General features: G+C 39.0%; 1 protein-coding gene across 14 annotated transcripts in view; it reads right to left on the reverse strand.

Moving 5' to 3' along the window:
- The window catches only part of ULK4 (unc-51 like kinase 4), a 674,194-nt gene that overhangs the window by 634,529 nt on the left and 15,461 nt on the right, over positions 1 to 24,204 (reverse strand). For all 14 annotated transcript variants that reach the window (XM_072651430.1, XM_072651427.1, XM_072651429.1 and 11 more), the window contains exons 4-9: positions 24,062 to 24,201; positions 18,254 to 18,413; positions 15,432 to 15,533; positions 13,839 to 13,922; positions 8,079 to 8,154; positions 5,057 to 5,152 (exon numbers count right to left, since the gene is read on the reverse strand). In XM_072651430.1, the coding sequence (XP_072507531.1) occupies positions 5,057 to 5,152; positions 8,079 to 8,154; positions 13,839 to 13,922; positions 15,432 to 15,533; positions 18,254 to 18,413; positions 24,062 to 24,201 (658 nt within the window). The remainder of the gene's footprint in view (positions 1 to 5,056; positions 5,153 to 8,078; positions 8,155 to 13,838; positions 13,923 to 15,431; positions 15,534 to 18,253; positions 18,414 to 24,061; positions 24,202 to 24,204) is intronic.

Genomic DNA, 24,204 nt, shown 5'->3' on the forward strand with positions numbered 1-24,204 from the left:
AGCCAGAATGGGTCAGAGATGGGACTGTATCAGTAAGCACCCCAACATACACAGGAGGGTCTGCTATCACAGCTTCTTCAATCTACATTCATAAAAGGAAAGTCAACTTTTGAGGGATTAACAATCACTTTAATCAAACACATGTATCATTCAGTTAGTTCAAAGGAAAAAACCAGCATTCTGAACTTCAAAGAAAAGATAGAGAAACCAAAAGACAGAGCTTCCAAAACTGTCTGACCATTACATACATACACAGGGTTCTGTTTTGGTTTTTTGAGAGTCTCTCTGGCCAAAGAAATAGTTCCAGTCAGTAAGTCCCAAAGTAAAACCTCACCCTCAGAGTATTTATACACTTTTCAGAGTCAGAGGGCATAACCCTCTGACCCAATGCCTCAATAGAAAAAACAAAAGGTGCTAGGGACCCTCCAACAAAACAACTCCCCTAATCAAGCTTCCCTCAATGGGCAGGCCCATCAATGGGTGGGGAATAATATGATTAATTATTCAATCAGAGGCACTTTAGTAAAACCATCACAGGTTGCCATCACAAGGACTCAAACCAAGATCTTCATCATCCTGATAGCTGCTGTGGAATCATTAGGCCCTCCTGCCTATCCAGACAAACATTTTCTTGAACTTCATAGGATACATTCTATCCCTAAAAAGGGCCCACTCCTATATATTAACTTGTGGTCCAGAAATCTCAATCCCAGTCTGAGATGCTACTTTCTTAGCCAGATGTTCCCTTCCCATGACCTCCTCTGATAAAAACAAACCCTTTATCCCCTAAGTATCTATTTCACTCTCTGCATTCCTTCTGGCACCATCACTGGTCCCCTCCTGAGTTATTTATCTGTATCCCCCACAGTACCTTGCATATAAGAGACCTCAGTAAGAATTTGACGAAGAAGACAAAGCGGCAATAAGAACTCTAAACGTCAGGCTCTGGTATCAGGAAACCAAACCGCAAATGCAAAAGCCTCCTCTCTAAGCAGAGCATTTGTGTGCATGTCTGTGTGTATGCGTGTGTATGTGTGTGCATATGTGTGAGTATGGGTGTGTGCATAGGGGTATGTGCGTGGAGGGGGGTGTGCATGTGGGTGCGGGCATGGGTGGGCACGTGTACATGTGTGGGGGGGGTGTAGGTGTGAACATCTATACCACATTTCTAAACATGTGGAATCTCATCATTGTGCATGCTCCCTCTCCCAATACAGGTTCATCAAGTGGGGTCCATCGCCAGGTATTTCTGTCAATTTCCCATAAAGGATCTATCCAATGCACTAGAGGCTTTTTACTCCTATTCTTTTAATATTCTGTCAATACCAATGCGGCACTCGGGCTGTCCTCCTGTTGTTCCTTCAGGGTTAGATTCTTCCCCAGTTCAACTGAAGCCCCCGTGTCACTCTGTGCCAGGGTCTATTGGTTCCCTCACCCAACTTCCTGCCACAGCCTCCAGTCATCCCTCTGTAGACCATGAGGTTCCCTGCTTATGAAAGTATCTCCTCTCTCAAGCCTATGGCCCAGGAACCCCACACTGTGCCATGAGGAGAGACTCTCCTCCTGGTACCTGCTCAGTCTCCCCACAGTCTAAGGGAAACCAAAGCATTCCTGAAGGAAAGAAGGGATTTTTAATAGCTCCAGATTCCAATTAACTTTGCCATCAGTTAATTTCTTTCTTTTAAAATGGGAAATAAAAATCCAGACTATAACACCTTCTTTCCTTCTCTCCATTTATTTAAAAATAAAAATACTCAGAGAAAACTTGTAAGCTAATATAATAATTTTAAGATATTAAGAATCTAAATCTCATGCTAAGTACTCCTATATACTTACTGTTTAGATTTCTCTATTGACTGTAAGGTTAACCTGTATTGTTAATCAGAATTCTACTAAACTCAATATGTATCTTGAACCAGGCAACCTAGGTGAGGCACTCATGGTCCTTCATAAAACCATTATAATGTACATGAAACATCTTGTAAGCTTTTAAAATGCCTATAAACCTCAGCTATTTTAAGCTATAAGCTATTTTGAACAAATACAGACATTAAATTAAATATCTAAGTTTATTGGACCAACAATTTGGTTTTGTCCCCACTGATGCTAATGGACAAGATACTCTCTGAAGCATCTGATGGTGAAATTAACATGCAGAATTGTTTTCTCCTTTCTGTTCTAAATTCCAATGGCAGTTAAGTTATTGCTAACAGTAACAATGCTCAAATGCACAAAGCTCTTTTCAGTTGAACATGAACTTTCCCTCACAAATACCCTGTGAGGATAGCAGGGCAGTTACCAAGTATTTTACATATATTGTCTCATGCTATACTCTCACACAGGGGTGGGGAACCTGCGGCCTCGAGGCCAAATGTGTGGGTCACACTGAAGGACCTAGCAGACCACATGTGGCCTCAAGGCTGCAGGTTCCCTACCTCTGTAGTCTAACATAAGAAGCATAAATAGGCACAAAAGGAAGGATTGAATGAATGAGTATTTATTAAGGTTTTACTATGTGCCAGGTACTTAACCAAGCACTGGGGATAAAAAAAAATTTTTTAAACAAAGCAAAACATGCAAACAAGTCAAATCCCTGCCCTCAGAGAGTTCCCATTCTAATGGGAGAACACCAACACAATACATTGAGGGATAGCTAGACTACAGAGTGGAGATGGAGAGTGGCAGCTCAGCTTGGAAATGGGTCAGGGCAAGACAAGGCAGAAGCCCACCTCGGGGGCCCAGGAGCAGAACACAGGCTCTGTGGGATGAGGCAGAATCATTGTAAGTAGAAGTTGCTCAACGTCAACCCATGACTAGGTATTAAAGCCAACAATCAGACCCTGATTTCTGTCTCCAAGTCTCCAAGTCCAGCTCACCTTCTGCCTTTTCACAGCTCTGGGATTTTAAAGCCCTCACCAAATAATCATCTCTCTTTCTGATGCTTACTTCTCCCTCTCTTGGCACAGTCACCATCAATGTCCAACCTCCTTACAGAAGCCCAGTCTTGAAAAATGCTACCAAATATATGCGAGCACAGCCAGGTGCAAATAAAGCATTTTCTCTCTGTTTTTAATGAGACATGGAATATCTTTAAACATTATCCTCTGGCATGTGGATGTCACTCAGAATGATTCAGAATGGGCACAGAGCCAAGCACAAACAGTATGGGCACAGAACACAGTCTGCTTCAAATTCCTCAAACTCTCACTTTCAAGTTGATTTCTCAGGGCGATTGTTTTCTCTCAATGGCAATGACAGAAAGGCTGGCTTCTGGCCATGCCTTGGTCACTACTGAATCCAAAGCCAACCTAGCATAAATTAGAATGAAGAATATACAGTAAGTGAATGCCACCTTTAGAATCCTGTAAAGCATTTCTTCACATATCCTAAGGAGGACTGCAAGGCATCTGCTGGATGTGCAACTTGGGTCTTTTTTAACTGTATTGCTGATGTAGTGTGCATCCGTTAATCCCATGGAGAATCCAACCAATTCCATCAAACTTCCCTTTTTGTAATTTACTCTGAAGGAAAAATCTTAATCTTTACTTTATGCATAATGAAATGGCTGATCAGGAAAGAACTCTGAATGCTTCTAGAAGCAGGAGGTAACAGTGCAGTATAGTGCAAAGAACACTCACAGGCTCTGGAGTCAGAGGGTTCAAACCCTGCTTTATGCCACTTAACTAACCCACTGCCCAGGAAGCCTCACTGAACCTTGAGTGGCTGAAGGAGGTCGGCTTCTAAGGATTTTTCCAGTTTCAGATCCATGGAGGAGAGAAGTTGAAAAGAGGGAAGGGGAAAAGAAGAGAGGCCAGTTCTGCAACATGACCTTTTTTACCCTGGGGCATTATTCCCCATTTCTTTTGAACTTGAACAAATGATAATCCTACCAGAAATACAATAAGAAAGGGGAAATAAAATGTACATAAGGTACAGCTCATTTTAATTTCAGGGACTGACAGCTAAGTGATCAGACCTAGTAGTACGGCACGCACAACATTAATAAACAGCAAACTAAACACGGAAACCCTGCAGAGGTGATCAGATGAGCCATTTCCAATATGTCTGCAGACTCTTAAGCATCATATTAGCAGGTGATTTCTGTCTTACAAATTTACTGCTAGACTCCTGTCTCCCAAAATTAGGAACAGTTGTGTAAACCCAGCAATAATATTTTCTCTTTATAAAATACTTCTGAGCGTCCAAAATGTTTTCACATACATCATCTCCTTTGATCCTGCTCACCAACCTCTAAAGGGAGAAAAGTAAGACAGGGATCACTTCCCTTATTTTATAAATGAGGAAACAGTGACAAACAGAGGCTGGGATTTAGAAATCAAGGTAACGACAGACAGCTCTCCTGATCCCTAGTTCAGGGCTCTTTTTGCAACATCAGAGTGTCTCAGACAGACTGCAAGTGACCACATCTTGTGTTTCTTTTGCATCCCTACAATCGTCAGCACATTGATGGACACAGGGGATACTCCAGAAGTCCTCACTGAGGGCAGACTATTCTGATGTATGAGAAAACAAAAGTATTAAAAATATCATAGCTAAACCTGCTACAAATGTGTATGTATATATGTGTAGACAGAGACAGATATGTAGATGTAGACATATCTACATCTGTATGTGCACATACACACGCAAACATACATCACATACATTACACATGCATACATATGTGCACACAAACACATAATAAAGATTTAGGTACATCTATGCCTACAAACATACATGCATTCATATATGCATGCATATACATATGCATACACACATTATACGCATACATCTCTGTCACATAAACATGCATGAACACATGTATATGCACAGATATCTACATGTATACATGTGCACATGCATTATATATGTGCGTATATATACATATAAATAACTGAGACTTCCCTATTAGCAGAGGAATATAAATTCATGTTCACATTACTGAGTTAGACAAAAATGTCTTAATATGGAGCACAATGGTGATTCCTGTATTCACAACTACACTTCACGCAAAGATTCTAATTTATAAAGCCTCCTAAGCAATGAACTTACTTACCTAAAGCTGGCATCTTGGGTGTTTGGAGAGGCACAGTCTTTTCTATTGAAAGCTTCCTTCCAAAACGAATGCTTTAATACACCTGCCCAAGTCAATCTGGAAAATGAGAACAAAGACTCAAATTGGTACCAAATGGCACTGATCATTCCCAGAACATTTCCTAAATACTTAACACAAGTTATAAATTATATCATCAGTTGTAACTTCTTCAAAAGACCCGTGACTACTCGTGTGGATGCTTATGCAGACCGTCACACTCTCTGTCTTATTGGGTGGATTCACAAAGTCCTGGGACCGTAAAAATGTGTCCCAAATGATCAACTTTCTAGGAATGAAACTCCAAAGCAAAGACACAGAGGCCATCACTAGGGCAAGAAGGCCCCTCTAGTTTGGTGGATACTCCTAGAACTAGCCCTCACCACAAACATCAGGGGAGAACTGCAATGGAAGAATTTATAAATTATGTCCCCTTAAATATAAATCTGAAATTTAAAAAAATCTTTCAATCTAATCTCTTTTTAAGATGCTACACATGCTCAATAAACACCCATAAACAAAATACCCAGAAGCCTCAGCTGGTACAGAAAGGGGCAGTTTATGATATGCTACAATCCCAGAGATCAAATCAGATCAGGGCTGATGGGCTACTAGTGACCTATTCCAAGTTCAGTTCACAATCTCAACTCCAGTCATTAGAGAATAATTATAAATTAATGTGAATGATTTTTAAATTAGCAATTATGTGTCCAGGATTGAAATATTAGAAAGTATTTGTTCAAATATGTATCACCCTTCAAGGCAGTCACATGAAAAGCCATTCATTTACCCCACAGCATTGGCAATGCTCAGAATGTTTCGAGATCCCCTCTTTTGGGAATCACCTTGAGCATCATCTTAGGAGACATAGGAGAGAACTAGTCTCACTTCCTCAGAGTCACCCCTCTACTTCTGAATCCAGTTCGATCACTGACATTATTTATAAAATGTGACTCTGAAAACATTTCTTTTCACATATGCCAGAATATTTACAGCAACACATTTCGTGGTGGCACAAAACTAGAAACAAAGTTGGGGAATAACTGAAAAGTCACGGTGACAGATGAAACAACAAAGGAAGATTCAGAGAAGCCTGGGAAAACATGTACAAACTGATGCAGAGAGAACTAAGTAGAACCAAAAGAATACACACATGATGACAATAACACAGGCAAAAATATGGCAAGACAAATAAACCCTGAATAACTACAATGATGGAGCACATCTGCCTCCTCTCTGGAGGGATTAGTAGGGCTTCAAAGCAGAATGTTGCGTGTGCTGGTAGACACTTGCAATTCTTTCCCTGGAGTCAGTGAACTTTTCTTTACTATTATTTTAATAACTGTTTTCATTGTAATTAGTGTCCTTAGTAATCATTCTGTATTTCATTCTATGCATTTAAAAACATTATTCTGAGAAGGAATCCATAAGCTTCACCAGCCTGCTAAAAGGGCCCAGAACACAAAAATGTTAAGTTAAGAACTGATTTAGAGGGAAAACTTTTAGCTGATAGAAAAGCAGTTTGCCTTCTGGAGAAAATTGATGATGAGATTAATCCTCTGCTATCTTTTATTAAGAAAAATTCTATTAATTTTATGCTTTTTAATGTTCTTTAAAGAATGTTGGATTAATAAAAAAAAGTCCACAATAACTCTAGGCTTCATTAATAGAATCCCTCTGACAAAAGAAAATGGGATTATGAATTCTCAGACCATAACTCTACCTACTACTGACGCTACCTCCATACATAAAAAAAACACAGTTTTACAACAGGATAAGTTATGCTTTGATGAGGAAAATGACATTCTAATTATTCAGTTAGCAAGTCTGTCTATTTATGTACTACAATAAAACAGCTGGATTGTATAGAACTGATATCCACTTAAATTATCCCTTTAGGATGAGAATCAGTCATTTTAATAGCACTCCCTCGTAGGCACAGGATGGTCAACACTAGAACTTCGACAACAACCAAACTCTTCTTTCTACAGTTTTTCTTATATATTAGAGAGCTCCATAACGGATTCATTTATATTATGGTTCAATGACATCCCCCACCTACAAAGATTCATATCATCATAATTCTGGAGCTGGACAGAACTTTAAAATAATTAGGATATAATTAATAATAAGTGATTCAAATCACTTGCTTTCCACATGAGATAAGAGGGGCTCAAAGATATTCAGGGCTTTGTTCTAGGTCACTCAGCAAAACGGGAAGAATGAGGCCTAGCACCCAGCTCCGACTCCCAAACCAATGACATTCCGCCATTATTTATGGTATACAGCTCTCACTACAAGATGAAGAATGAGTAATTCAGGCACTGTTTTTATCCCTGAGCACTAACATTACAACATATTTATGTCCATTCTCTTTTGCACTAATGAGCACTATAGTTATGCATGTTTTGTATCACACATATGACATACGCACATGAGGACAGGAACCATGTCTTTTTTCTTAATCACCCAGCTTACTCCCCTTTGGGTCCACCCCCATAGGACACAATAACATTCACTGAAGTGAAATGAATTAAGATATTTTCCAGTTAACATTTTATTGCAATACATATTTAGGTTTTCATATAGATGTGTTTTCCCCACAAAGATAGCAATCCTTTTGAAGGTTTGAACCCAATTCAACATTCGACATTCATCTGGCCTGACCTTGAGAATGAAAGGGAAATACACAACCCAGGTTCAGGAGCTGTAACTTATTTATTCCACTGGGGTCTGACATGATATGTAAAGACAAAATAATTTACTTTAAATTACTACGGCCAAAAATACTCCTAAAAAGTAAGGAAATTCATTCTCTTCTCAGAGCTAAGAAAAAATCTCTTAAAAAGAATTGAGTCACAGAAGAAAAATTCTGCATCAAGTACATCACTATTACAAACAAAGGGAAGGGCGAGGCAGATGGGATAATGTGAAATACACCCCCCCCCAAAAAAAACCATTATGAGCTGGTAACAAAGTACTCTACCTTTTGTGAGGCTCTTTTTGCAGTAATCCCTCAAGTAAATTAACAAATTCAGAAGATGCTTCAGGAAGACTACCATCTATAGGAAAAGTAAAATTTCAGACGTCAAAAAATTAAAATGAATAAAAACAAAGTTTAAATGACACACATGTCAACATTTCTAACAGGAAAAACTTAAACAGTATTTATTTGTATATCAATCGATTAAAATCACATCATTCCTTTTTAAAAGAAGAAAAAAGTAATAAAACACTTTGCTCAAGGCCCTACAGCAATGTAGTTCTTGGGCTAGGAAGAAAACTCCCAAATGAATTATTTATATTTCCCTTAACAATGTAATGATCTCTCCATTAATCATCTGCCTTACAAACACATAGCTCTCTCTTAACTACCAAGTACTTTTTACCCTTTCTTGTACTTTCTTTAACTTACTTTCTTGTATAATTAGATAAGATTCAAATATCTGTAGTCATTTTCTCCAAATTTTATTTATTTATAAAATATATAACCATTAATTCTATACCATCTGTGTCTAGAAAAATTGTTCATGCATTGTCTTCCCAGAACCAGATTTATGGTTTGACCATTGAGCTGTTTATCATAGACGAGAGAGTAGGCAATTTTCCTTTACTTCATGCTCCCTATGTGTGTAATTAGGCCAAACACTTCTGAGTGATCACAAATCTCATTTAGGATGTTCTGCAATTTTCCAAGATTTGATAGGATGACGACAATGCCACATGCAAACAAGACTATCTCATGGTGACCTCCCCACCTATATGAGAACCCTCTTCCAACTGGATACTGCACTGCATATGGATGGACATCCTCCCTAACAGTACCAGTCATCCTTAGTGGGCCTTCATTTCTCTATTTTATTCCCTGCCTATCAAAATGAAGAATAGGAGGAGGAAAATACACTGACTGATCTTGGAAATGGAATAGTGTTTTAGTGACTCCAAGCTCTCCCCAGAACAAAGTACATCTTCTTAAAAACAATATTCTGCAAGTGTCAAAGTTATAGATCACTCCAAAGGTGAAACGAAGGTACATGGTGGGGTAGAGCAGGCTGCAACCTATAAATGATTAATATCTGCATTAGAAAAGTGGCATAAGAGACAGGTTCAGAGATCCATGACTTGGAACAAAGGTGGCTGATAATGTGCCAGAGGCAAAGGAGAAGGGACAGAGAGCCCATGCATTCAATAAGCACACAAGGAAAGACAAGAGAGCTGGAGGGAAGCCTCTAGAATGCTGGACACACCTCCTATGGAGGTTTTATGGGAAAACACAGACAATAGCTACATGTGATGAGAAGGCAAAGGGGGCTGCAATCTGCACTGCTGGCAGGAGAACCCACACTGAGGAGGTCACAGGTCCATCATGAAATGCAGTACCACAGCAGAATTTCTCAAACTGTGTTGCACTACAAGCAGTGGTTCTGCAATGTACTCGGTATGATTCCACTAAGAAAACATTTATAGTCATCTCTTTGTTGGTCTTATTGGCTGCACATAAATCTGTGCACTTTGCCAAGGTGCAGAACCACTGGAAATTAGGATAGATAGACAGATAGACAGACAGACAGATAGATTCACAACTGAAACACTGATTTCTTGATGCAGGAGAGGATCACAGTGTCATAAACTTACAAAGTCTGACAATCACCAAATTTCAGAATTGGGAGGAATTACAGCCCACCAATCGTGGTCAACAGTTCAACCACAACCTGAAAAAAAAGAATCTTCACCACACATACACATCCAGTGGTCAGCCCACTTTTGCTTGAAGTTTCCCATTTAGAGAGGAACTCCCTACCTCCTGAAGCAGCCCACACTCCTCCTGGATCCTTCTGTTAGAAAAATGGGCCTTCCACCAAGTCTCCCCCTTGCTCTCTGCATCCTCCACCCATCTGTTCCTAGTGCTGTCCTCAGAGGTCAAACAGAAGCTGATCCATTATCCACAGGGAAGCCCATCAGATACCTAAAGGCAGTCATGTCTTCTCTGCAGACTAAACGACCCCAGGCCCTTTAACTAGTGAGGTCCTTTGCCATCCTGAGAATCCTCCTCTTCTGCTTTTCAGCTCATCAGTTTCCTCCTCATTTTCAAGACCCTTGACCTGGGTGAAGAAAGTCCTCAGATATAGGGACTGAGGATGGGGGTGGAGGGGAGATGAGGAAGGTAACAACGTGGGCATATGATTTGCTCAGTAAAATAGGAGATCAGGTCATCTGCTCAAAGACAAGGGAGGAGCCGTATCACCAGGGTTTTGAAGGAAGTTTAAAGGGTTTGAAACCGGGCCTATAGAAGAATCAGTAAAAGATGAAGGAAACTGCTGCTGTGCAGCGATGAGGGTGCCTCTAAGGGAGAAGAAGAGGGGAGGGCCAGGTGTTCCCTAACCTGACAATGACACCAAACAGGTGGTGATGAAAGGAGTTCACAATCTTCACCAACAGAAGGAGGCGAAGCCACCGGAAGGAGAGAAGCATTTTTACATTTGCAAAAGAAGGTTCTTGGAGCAAAACTTGATAGCCTGCCATGCTTATGCTCTGCCACTTTCTCTCAGCCTTTTTTTCCCTAAAAGATTCAATTCAGTAGGAAAGTGCTTTTGACTGACGCACATGTGGGAAGCAGGTGTTCCAACCATCAATCCCAGCCTTAGTGGGGGCCCCTGCCTCAGACCTGGGTCACAGTGCCCCAGGGAAGCTGTGACTGTGGCCACAACCCTTCCCCTGTTGAGGCCTCTCAGGGCGCACAGCAGGGGCAAAGGGGCAAGAGCAGCCAGGCACTGCCCCACAACTCCTTGATGGGGCCCAGAACTGAAGAACAAATCTGGCCCAGTTCAGCTAAGGAAGACAAGGAGGTCCGGGGACACTGAGGTCCAAGTGCAAAGCCTGGGCCGGTAGGCAGAGAGGGACTGCCGCTGACTCCTGAAACCCCAGAGGGGCAAGTTCACAGGGGGTCAGGATCCTGCAAACATCAGCCTGCTTTGGAAGTACTGAAAGCCTTCAGGGCCCCTATGAATGCAGCAACAGGCCCAGCCCCGGGCCCAGTCCTGATGCCGTCCGAAATCAGGAAGCAGGCCTCAAGAATGAATAGACAAATAAACAAACAAAAAGAATCCCAGTACACCAAAGAAGAAAACTGCTCTAAAAGATCTAGAGGCAAAGCCTCAAGTTAAAATACAGGTGGAGCACAAGTTCACTTGGAATTCCTGGAATATTTAAAGCAATCGTTTTCTTGGGAAGAGTTTTAAGACATTTTTATAAATGAAGATGCTACACGAAAAAAATGAAAAAGAAATTGGATTTATGGAAGAAAGAACTGGAAAAGTACAACGCAATTATCACTGATTTTGTTTTGGACAGCAAATTTTTAAAGTAAAAATGTTGGTCTTAGCACAAGAGATATAAAACCTTACCTAAGCAACATATTCACCAATATTAAAATTAACCAAACAGAAGCTAATGACTCCGTGAAATAATAAGAGTAAACTCAAGTCCATCACCAGGAGCTATAATAGGAACTCATTACAACTGGAGGTGGTCTTAACCATGGAGAAGGTGAAGTTCCATGATCCAGCCTTCTAGTGTTCTCAGCTTCAGCCTCAGAAGGAGAGAAGGAGGCACTGGAGATAAGGGAGGAGAATAAGGAGATGTCCCAGCCTCTGTGAAAGAAGAGGATCATTCATATGGCCCAACAGGCAGAAGGGTAGAAAGAGACAATGAAGACTACGATGAAAAAACCCCGAACTTTGCCTTAACTATGCTGTGAGTTATGCACATGGGGCCAAGCTGATGTCAAGAGAAACGCCTCTCCAGTAACCCCTTCCCAGAAGGTCCATACCAGAAAAAGGCAGTAAGAGTCCAAGGCACTATACAGGAGCCAAGGAGGAATATAACTGCATCCTTTATTTATGGCTAATATGAATAATGAAAACCGTAACCCTGAATGCTATTTTTTACCTACATATAATTCCATTCAATTTTCACCCACATATAACTCAATTCAATGAACACTTATTAAACACCTACTATGTGTGAGACACTGTGATGGTTACATAAAGACAAATATGAGACAGTCTATCCTACAAGGGATTATATTTTTTCTAGTTCTATATCAATAGTCCTATATAAATGCATTCTGCTAAAGAAACATTTGAAAAGAACTAGGCACAAACAATATTTGGACATTCCCGGAGGAAACTGGGGGCAAAATTAGTCAGAGATATGATGTAGGAAGTAGCTCCCCAAGACTGAATTTGGTCTATATTGGCCCAGTGTTTGGAACTCTGGGCAGGGGCGTTGGAAGGTTCTGGGCTCAGATTCCACTGGTGAATAGAATTACTCATGAACAAACTCCTTCTACCAAGGCAAAGCAGCAATCGCCCTGAAACTAACCTGCTAAGAGATTAGCCTGGAGCACTGACAGACTCAATGACTTTTCCAGGGTCATAAAGTCAGCATGTGTCAGAGGAGGGTCCTGGATCCTGGTCTTCAGGACCTTAGGGCTGGCTTCTATTTAATACGCCATGCTGAATTTCATGAGCTTTAACTAAGCCATGGAATATAACTACATAAAGAAAGCCATAATTAGCTTTTTGAATTTATATCGATAAACATATTTAAGCCCAGCCACAAACAACAGTAAGTCTCCTCCACAAAACTGATCTAAGAAAGATATGACAGGGATTAATATGCTAACAAGTGGGCATCCTCACTGTTTCCTAGAATACCACAGAAGGAGAGGATGAGATGACCAAGGGACTGGTAAACTTCTTCAAGGACAATAGGCATGGATACCTTTGACCCTGCCCTCCCAGTCTGCAGGCAGAGAAGATTCATGGTGGTTTGCTTATGAGAGGTCCTGAAATCCTCTCAATCTACAATCCTTACATCGTTCAAGAAAGTGTTGCAAAGCTGGGCTGAGATATCAATGAGGTGTGATGAAAGGACAAAAAATGGCTGTGTTCTACAAAGAAGATCCAGCAGACCTCCAATGCCAGCTTCCCTTCAAATAACAGAACATGGAGCTCAATGGTCTGCTGATGCCTGGGAGCCATCCAATGCAGTATATTAACATGTACAATCACCCCTTCATTTCTAGTTGTCAGACTTGGGCTTCTTAATGCATTATCCTACAGTGTTCTGTTTACTATCATATAGACCTTACAGAAAAAACTCCATGTCTCTATCTTGACTTTGCATAGCACCATGAGCAAGTAGATCCTCGGCATACACCAGTTGATGGTGATGATGGCTAAATTACAAGGAAGAACCTTCAACACCTCAAGAAAGAATGAGGCTGCATACAGATAAATCTATATTGAACAATCTATGAGCTTGACAAATTTCCCTATTTGCCACTATTCTAATTCAGCTTGGAAATGCTTACACTGGAATTGAACACAGATTCACAGAAATGTCTTAGTAATACATCAGTGTTAAAACTTACATTTTTAACATCATTTTGGTTATAAGAAGATCAAATATTTTCTGCAGTTTTCAGCCAGTGACAAAAAAAAAACCCACAACTGTTAAAAAAAAAAACAAACCCTATTAAAATAAACTTTCCCTATTTCACTACCTTAGAATATTAGAGAGACTTGTAATGGTCCCCAAGGATTCCAGCAAATATACTGAATAAAAAGGAACTATAGTGAAAATAAGTATTTTTCAAATTGTGAAACTAAGTAAGAATTAGAATGAAGGTATAAGAAGCAAAGAAATAGTAAGTAAGCACATGTGACATGAGATAATTTACCTTTTGGTGTAGGTGGCAAAAGATCTTGATATAAAATCTGTTCAACTAAGTCAGAAAAACTTTCTGAGAAGAAGGGTGGTCTTCCTAAAAATGACAAATTCATTTATAAAATTAGGTAATATTTTGGTATCAACAAACTTTCCAAACCAATCTTATACCAGAATTATTTGTATTAGAACTAACCAATATATGTTGAGATAGAGACCAACATTTTTACTTTAAAAGTTTAATGTCCAAAATATAATAAATGATAGTTTCACTGTACTTCTCCCAACAGATTGCAAGCTGCTTGGGGGCAAGAACCATCTTGTTTGTTCAAACTTGGATTTGTATCCCCAGAGCTTGGCACAGTGGGTGCTTAATAAATTTTTTTTTAATGACTGCCTGCCTACCCTGATTAGATTACTTCTAAAGTACCCCATTACCTTCTGGGGGCCACATTTTAAGATGAGTATCAACAAGCTGATGCTCATCCCATAAAAAGCACCCACCATTAATGGGAAAACTGGAATCCACACAAGGATCAGTGGGAGAAATCAGAGAAGTTCAGTGTGGAGAAGAGAAAATATGGTTTAGGAGAGGAAAGATTAGGGGTTGCTTTAAAAGCTGTCCTCGACAATGGGAAAAGGAAAACAAATCACATTGGTTTTGCTTGGCCCCAAAGGACAAAACAAAGAAGAAGGAGAGAACGTTAAAAAGAGGCAGATTTCAACTCAAAATAAGGAATAACTTCCTAAGTGATATAGTCATACAGAGATGGAATAAGCTGCCTTTGGAAGACATGAGTTACGAGGGATGCCAGGGGTAAATTCATGCGTCAGGACCAGATGACCTCTAAAGAAAGCCCCTGGCAACTCTAACATTGAAGGATGATGATCCTGTCTCTCCAGCCACATCCTTATTTACTCCTCTGTAACTTCAAAATTAGCTATTTTATATAAAGTTGTTAAAACTTAAACAACCTTATTTTTTCTCTCTATCATGAAAACAGCGTTTATTTTAAGACATTTGTATTTCAAAATGTACTTCCTAAAAAAAATTATAAATTTCTCCATGGGCCAAAAATTCATTATTTGCAAGCCACATACACCATGGAATAATACAACTAGACTATACTAGAGGAGAAAAGAAAAGAGGAAGCAAGCAGAGGAGGAGAGGATGAGAGGGAAAAGGAGAAGGAAGACAGTTGAAAAAAAGGGGAGGGAAAGAGGTAGAGAGGAGGGAAGAGAGGAAGAGAAAAAGGAAGAAAAAAGGAGAGGGAAAGAGGGACAGAAAGAGAGGGAAGAGGGGGAGGAAAAGGAACAGGAAGGGGAGGAAAAGGAAAGTGAGGAGAAGGAAGGGGAGGAGAAAGGAGAACCTCTAAATGCACCTCTACATACTAAACTGTCCCACCAATTTAATCAAATTCAATTAGTTCAAATAAAAAGTCAGTCAAACCAATTATTACCTTAAAGGTAGGACATTTGGACAAATATCAGATTTTATTAAATGGTCTTTCAACTTAGCAGTTCCTCAACAAAAAAATTAACATTAAAATAAACATTAAGTATATACTAGTAATCTTAAGTACAAATGTAAAGAAAAATGAATTACCTGAAAACATTTCATAGAGTAGACAACCCAAAGACCACATATCGCTCTCCATGGAGAAGTCCATCCCCTTCATAACTTCCGGGGCAGTGTAGATGGGAGAGCCTAAGTTCCAAGCACAAAGAGCAACACAAGAGTATCAAACACAAACTTTCCTGGGAGTCCCAAAGCAATTTATTTGGGAGACAATGAGACTAATAAAAAGTGAATAAAGGAGACGAATGATGAAGCCTTCACTGTCCAGCTAGAGACATTTAATGTTACATTTATTCTAACTGGAAAGTTTGATTTTTTTCAAAATAATTAGAAAACAAACTTTGGGATAGCTGTATGTAATTAAGGGGTACCACACATTTAGATATATCCTTTCTTAGTGTCAAGACCACAAAATCTAAAACTATACCTACAGACATCCCAAAAGAATACATACATCCATTTTCTCTAGGAAGTATGCAATAAAACTACTTTTTGGAGGGAAATCCAAACAGCACCAGTAGACTTCTAGCACACTGTATCATTAGTGACCCTCCTGGCCCAGCCTGATCTTCAAAGACAGAGAGAGCGCCAGAAAACCATTTTCTCAGCTTCCTGGTTCTGAAGTTCTACTCTATCTGACACTTGTTGCATAGTTGACCCCAAATCACATGAACATTAAGGACATCATATAAATTGTTATATAAACTCAAATGGTATTTGGTCATTAGTCCAGGAAGACCAAAAAAATTAATGCTATGTGAAGTTACAAAATGAACAATTTTTAGCAAATAATTTATGTATGTTTTCTTTCTCCACTTCCTATCTATCCAGATGTTCATTAAAGGTTTACTGCTGCAGCTGAAATGAGTCAATAAATCTGTCCTCCCAAAATATAACTGCTCCATTTGCTGGCCTCACTGTTGCCATTCTAATTCTTTCATAAGAGAGATAGCATATAATGGAAGTGGCTAAAACCTACCACACTTTTTTCTGAAACAATTACTAAGGTACATATGTCTGCCTTAGGAAAATGAGAATTTGACAGATAATTACACCCTATAAAAATGTAAATAAGCCTATCAAACCAAAACACACCAGAACTGAGGAAAGTTCTAAGAAACCTGTGCAAAGACTTTCCTTATGTTCCATGGAATAAATACATATATTAAATCCTAAATGTTTGTTATATAGTAAAACCTTATTTTTATACAAATTGTTTCTATGAAAAAGCCTATGAAAAAAAATAAGTGAACACAAATATCAAAATGATGCTTATGCACTTTAATGTCACTTTGGATTTTAACAGCTTAATGGTAGTTAAACTAATCATATAGAAAAAAGAAAATACTGGGATGCTTTAACTTCCATAATTACTCAAATATGTTTTTTAATAAAACTCTTACAGCAATTTAGCAAATTTTATTTCAAAACAACTTTATTAAAAAATCTTAAGAGCTGATTTTTAACCTAACACATTCCATATTAATCAAGTGCCTAATTTAGGTTCTTTCGATTTATTTTCTCTATCCAAAAATGACCACTTCCCTGTTTGCACCCGCAGGTCCTTGGCAGACAAAGGTTTGGCATGATGAGCACCTGAACTAGGTTGGTGTCTCTATGAACGTAGAAAAGGGCATGTGCGGAAGAGATTTTGTTAAAGTAGAAACAATGAGATTTGGCACTGATAAGTATAATCTGAACGACACAAGGTTGCGGGCCTCGGAATCCTGCAACAATAACTGTAACCTCAACAATAATAGAGAAGTTTAGAAGAAGGACTGGGGGAAAACATGATGAATTCTATTTTGGACATAACGAGTTTGAGATACCCATGAAAAATCTAGTTTGCTACATCCAAAGACAGCTGGTAATGTGGAGCTGTAGCTCACAAGAGAGACGAGGACTGGATGTATGGATCTGGGAATCATCTGAACAGACAGGATGAAAACTGAACCGATGGGCCCTAATTGGATCATCAAGTGAGAGAGGAGAGATGGAAAAGGCAGAGCCTCGGGGAGACATTTGTGGTTGGTGGACATGGCCTGAATGAAGAACCAGCAAAGGAAAATCAGAAAGATTGATCAGACAGACAGAAGAATCAGGAGAAAGCATCATTTTACAAATCTCCACAGGGGAGAGCATCCAGGAGAAGAGGGCTACTGATTGATGGGGCCAAATGCTGCAGAAAGTTCAGGACTCAGAAACAGCCATTTGTTTTGGCAATGTGTTTTCAACTGAAAGATGAGGTTGGAAACCAGACTGGAAAGACTTCAGAAGGAAGAGGGAGGAGAGGAAGTACAGATGATTTTCTCAAGGACTTTAGTCAAGAAGGTAAGAAGCAATACAAAACAAAAGCCAATGGGGATGGGAGGATCAGATAAGATGGTTTTTTTTTTTTAAAGATGCGAGAAATATGTGAAAAGAAAAAGAAAACAAAAAAGACACAGCTAAATTGAGAAAGGCAGGAGCAAAGGGAATGGGGAGGAAAGATGTATTTGTTGATCTTAAGGGAAATCAATGGGCACAATGTTAGGAAGTGTTCCGGGACTAGAGGAAATCACTCTGATGGCTAGACATAGTCCACAGCCCCCAAAGTTTCCTAAGCTTGTTATACTATTATATCCAACATCAAGACTAGGTAGTAAACTTAATGTCTGGTGCTCAAAATCATACTTTTAAGTTAATTAGGTTAGTCATGAAAGTTGTTAATAATATGAAAGCTTAAAAAAACAACTGACAAAACAAAACAACAAAAATATTTAAAACAAAAAAAAGATGCATTTTATTCCACAGACAATCTTGGTGGCCTGCGACTGGTGTTAATTATTCAGCAATTTCTATCAACATACCTTTGACTCTGCTTCTCATACTCCTTTTCTGTATGTTCTCACCATCCCCTCCTCCTTCTTCTGATGCCACCAAAGCAAAGAACTCTTCCAAATTTTCACCTTCTGCTTTGGCCAAGCTAAAATTACTATATTTCAATGTGCCGGGTCCTTCCAAAAGGATCTATGGAGATTTAGAAATATGGACTTGAAAAAAATCTAATTTTACCAGGACTTCCTCTATAAATATGCTACCTCATTCAAGGAATATTCTAAATAATTTAAATTTGTATCACTGACGAACTGACTTTCCAAGTAAGTGTATAGGAAAGGCACTTAAGATATTTTCAGCATTTACTGTGCAATTTTAGTACAATATTAAAAACTAAATAATTACATTAAAACTACTTCAAAATGAAAAAAGGAAACCAGAGGCAGAGTAAAATAAATTCAGTAGTTTTTAAAACTCAGTACAAAATGACTAACTGTTCAGTTAGCTCATTACCCTACACCCCACACTGGAAGCTATAGCAGCACAGATGAAAGTATTTCTCAGGTTTTCTTAAGGATGGACTGAGGTCCCACTCCCACCCTGCCCATGTGAGCAGCAGGGACATGTGCTCTTCTACATGACACCAGGTATCACTTTCTTCTGTCTCCCAGAGTTAGAATACAGAAACTGACTCAACAAAGTCACTAGAACCAGACAACAACATTTACAAAGTGTCCATCATACACCCAGAAGTTCATAGTATTGCTATCTCATACACATTAAAATTATGGGCATATTAAAGCATCAATATATTGCCTATTTAAAGAATTTCCCCTCAGTTAAAAAGTTATACACAATCAAATTTTAAATAGTTTATAACAGCTAAAGGATGTCCAAATCAGGGAATTTTTGTTGTTGTGGAATTGTTTCAGCCATGTCTGACTCTTCATGACCCCTTTTGGGATGTTCCTGGCAAAGATACTGGAGTGGTTTGACATTGCTTTCTCCACTCATTTTACAGATGGGGAAACTAAGGCAAATAAAATTAAGCAATTTGCCCAGGATCACACAGCTCTTAAGTGTGTTAGGCCAGATTTGAACAGGAAGATGAGTCTTCCTGACCCTAGGCTTTGCACTCTATGCACCATACCACTGCCAAAATCAGGAAATAAGAACTCCAAATTAATCAATTAGGATTCCTTCTATATTTCATAATAAAAGGGCTAGCAAACCTAGGAACTTATATTTAATGCCTCAAAAAAGAATTTTAAACATCTAAGGAAGTGCTTTGCCTATAGTTGGTACTCAAATAGTTACTGAACATTTGCCACCATATAAAATACCTGTTAAATCCAGGTGCTCATGGGGACTAACAATTTTATGAGAGGTACCTTTTGTTTCCAGTGAAGTGATCTCTTTAGACAAGGAAAACATAAGCAGGATTTTAAAATCATAAATCTGTTACCCTTCTCCCATGGGGTGGCCTGATTAAGTCAATCAGAGGCTTGCAGTTTTAAACTTCAACACATATTTCATAACTTACAGTGCCCAAAATTCTAATAACTCAGCTATTCAAGTGAACCTATCCACTGGGCTCTCCATCACCCAATAAAAACATTCTGACTTCCATAAAAAGCATCCTAAGATATCCAAGCTCTTTCTTTAAAATATTCACCAAGGCTTGAAATTGTAAATTATCAATTATCAATTCCTCTGAAGATAACTCCCTAATGGCTTTTTATTCTGAGTTCAATTCTTATCATTAGTCACTTAGCAAATCTCTGCCTGTATAAGGCAAATCTCTGCCTTGGTACCTACATACATACAAACTGTTATCCAGGGACTGGTTATCCACATTTCACTGCTTTAAATCAAGTAGACTACAGGGTAGGAAGGTTTTTACTGCACTGGAAATCATTTTGTCCTTCTATATCAATCGGTTTTTTTAGGTCTGCTCAAAAGCTCACAGAAGTTAAAATATAATATTCATAATCTTCATTTGCTGATATGTTAATTCCAATGTGGAATTAGACATTGAATTCTTTACAACAAATATAATTTTTGTAGATAGAAATTGCTGAGAAAGCCAAACCGGCAGATTAAGGACAGCCTCCCAGCTGGGCTCTCCCAACATTCCCTTCCAAACAACTTGAAAATAATGCCTCTAATCAAATTTTGGAATGGTACAGCTAGCAAAAAGTTGGGGTGAAATGTTTTCTGGCATAAGGAAACAAGAGACTGCAGGAGAAGTCTGCAAAACCAAGGTGGAAGTCTGATGGAGATCTGTCTGGAGTCCATACCCGCAGTGGTGGCAACAGTAGCATCTTCAGGACTTCTCAGCCCAGATACGGGAAAGTGGTTGGATAACTGCTCAGAAAAATGTCACAGAAGATCATTTGCTGGCACTGGGTACAGCTGGAGCTGACTGGCAACTCTACTGCCCATATGGAACTATGGGTCACAGTTCCAGGGTGAGGAGCAGGGACCCTAGTCACAGTACCAAAGCAGAGAGGATCACTAGCATATGCATCTGCAAGAGACCAGGGACCCTTCCTTGGTAAAGACCACCACACAGACCAGGAGAACAGTGACCAAACCTCTCCCATAACAATATCATCTTGGAAGCACCAAAAACTTGCAGGCTCCCAGAATTAGCACTGAAAACAGCACAAAAGGGCTTGAAGCTTAGGACAGTGTCTGTCCACCCCAAGGTGAACAGAGCCCAAGTTTAACATGAAGTTTAAAGTCCTGAAATAGGCTGGAAAAATGAGCAAACAACAAAAAATGAATTTGACCATATAAAACTACTATGGTGGCAGGAAAGACCAAGACATAAACTCAGACGAAGACAACAATGTGAAAACAGCTACCAAGGAAGCTGGCAGAATAAGACAGGAAAGACCAAGTTTTCCAAATTTCTCCCACAAACAAGACAAAGTACGGCCTCAAAGTGAACTCTGAGCTGTAGAAATCATTCAAAGTAGGGGTAGAGCGGTCATTCTGCTAAGACAACAGGGGAGGACCTCAGGAAAGACCCCACCTCCAGGGGCAGAGGTTTAGCCTAGCTGAAGGGAGACTCTGGGAGCTGGGTCAGGAGCAGCCTCAGCTTTAGGAACTTTTGCCTCACAGACAGTATGGGGAGTCAAACAGTGGATAGGGGAAGGTTAAAGGACCCTCTGCTGTCATGAAAAGCCAGGCCCAGTTGTGTTGACCAGACTCAGTCCTGGGCTACAGCTGTAGGTGAGAAGGAGTGAGCTCACACCTGGGGAGTGTAAGTTCTAGTTGCCCAATTCTAGTTTTTAAGAAATTATTTTTTTCAGTGAGCTTTTATACCTCCCACCCCACCCCACCCTAGAGAAGGCTACCATTAGACACAAAGCATGTATACACACACATATATATGTATATGTGTGTATGTGTATGTGTAGACAGGTAGATAGACATGATATAGATAGATACATAGATAGAACCATACCATACATACTTGTGTTTATCAGTTCTTTTTCTGCATATGGACAGCATCTTCCTTCATAGGTCCTTTGTAGTTGATGCGAGTATTTATAATACTCAAAATGACTGTCATTCAGAATTGTTCTCAGAAGAAGACTGCTGTTACCATCTACAACATTCTCTCTTTTCTGCTCACTTCACTTTGTATCGGTTCATACATCTTTCCAGGTTTTTCTGAGAGCATCCTGCTTGCCATTTCTTACAGCACAATAGTAGTCTATCACAATCATATGCCACAACTTGTTCATCCATTTCCCAGTTGATGGGCATCCCCTCAATTTCCAGTTCTTTGCCACCACAAAAAGGGTTGCTAGAGATATTTTGGAACATATCAGTTATTCTCCTTTCTCCCTAATTATCTTCCAAGCTCATAATTGTCTGATAAGCCACAGTCAGACACACTGTACTTTGACTCCTCTTTGAAAATGAAGGACAACAACCAATCAACTTGATGAAGGATGAAAATGGCTTACTTTGTAAAGAAATAATAACTCTGACCAAAAACATGTCCAATTCCTCTTAATACATTATATGTAATAATAGACACATAATTTTAAACCAACACTGAAAAAATGCCATAAAACAGACACCAGTATTTTAGTAACCAAAATTCTTCTTTTTTATTGAATAATTCAGCCAATCATTCATGCCCTAATTTAAAAGGACAAATGATAAACCCAAAGACAGAAATTAGGGTAAGAATTCACTATTTGACAAAAATTGCTGGGAAAACTGGAAAACAGTCAGGCAGAAACTAGGCATAGATCAATGTCTCACACCATACTCCAAGATAAGCTTAAAATAGGTACATGATTTAAATATAAAGCATGATAGCATAAGTAAATTAAAGAAGTGGGGAAGAAATGACCTGTTAAATCTATGGCAAGGGAAAAAGTCTATGACCAAATAAGAGATAAGCTCACAGGAGGTAAAGTGGATAATTTTGATTACATCAAATTAAAAAAGTTTTTCCCAAACAAAACCAATGTGGTCAAAATTAGAAGTAAAAAATTGAAAAAAAAAATCTTTGCAGTAAGTTTCTCTAATAAGGTCTCATTTCTCATATAGGGAACTGAACTGTTTATAAGAATAAGGGCCATTCCCCAACTGATAAATGATCAAGGGATTGGAACAGGCAGCTTTCAGAGGAAGAAATCAAAGCTATCAAAAGTAATATTAAACAGTGCTCTAAATCAATGATTACAGAAATGCCAATTAAAACAGCTCTGAAGTACCACCTCACACCTACCAGACTGACTAAAATGGCAGAAAAAGAAAATGACAAGTGCTAGAGGGGATGTGGGGAAATAGGTACACTAATAAACTGGTGGAATCCTGAACTAGTCTAGCCATTGTGGAGAACAATTTGGAGCTATGCCCAAGGGGCTATAAAACTGTATACCCTCTGACCCAGTAATACCACTCCTAGGTCTTTATCTTCAAGAAAGAAAGAAAAAGGAAAAGAACTCACACATATGAAAATATTCATAGAAGCTCTTCTTGTAGTGGCAAAGAAGTGGAAATTGAGGGGATGCCCATCACCTGGGGAATGTCTGAACAAGCTGTGGTGCATGACTGTGAGGGGACACTAGTGTGCTGTAAGAAATAATAAAGTGGGTGGTTTCAAAATAAACCTGATAAGACTTACATGAACTGATGCAAAGTGAAAAGAGTAGAACCAGGAGAACAATGTATACAATGACAGCAATATTATAAAGATAAGCAACTGTGAAGGACTTGGTAACTCTGCTGACTATAATCATCCACCACAATCCCAAAGATCTCACACACACAAACAAAAAAATGCTATCCACCTCCAGAAAGAGAACTTATGGACTCAGTGTAAATTGAAGCATATTTTTTTCCTCTTTATTTTTCTTATTTGTTTGCGTTTTTCCCCAGAACATGATTAATGCAGAAATATGTTTTGTATCATATGTATAATGGGCACTGTAGTTCTTGCCTTCTCAAGAGCTGGCAGGGGAGGGGAGGGAATTTGAAACTGAAAATAAAAATAAAATTTAAATTAAAAAAAGTTACGAGTAACTACAAAAGGATTTCTGAAAGGTAGAAGGATTTCCTTCAGGTTTTAATAGCAATCTGAATGGGGAGCTAATAATATACAGCACTGTATTTAATTTTAGATTCCTTTAATCCAAAGGAAATTTTAAAATATTGTAGAATTTTTCTACATCCTATTATATTCTATATCCCCTATAGAAAGAACTTAAGATACCAAATTTTAGCCTAAATTAACAAAATATCCTTGAAAGATGATTAGACAGTACATATTAACTCAAAAGTAATAAAGCAGACAATGTTTTGATTACCTTCCCAGGACAAAGATCACAGAAGAGAATTCCAAGTTTATGCATATGATGTAGCCCAGTTACCAAGTCAATTCCAAATTCTCTCACTACATCCTCAGGAAGGTGTTCGTCTTGAGCAATAACCAGTTCTAAGGAACCACCTA

The sequence above is a fragment of the Notamacropus eugenii genome, chromosome 3, assembly GCF_028372415.1.
Source record: "Notamacropus eugenii isolate mMacEug1 chromosome 3, mMacEug1.pri_v2, whole genome shotgun sequence".
Classification (NCBI taxonomy): Eukaryota; Metazoa; Chordata; class Mammalia; order Diprotodontia; family Macropodidae; genus Notamacropus; species Notamacropus eugenii.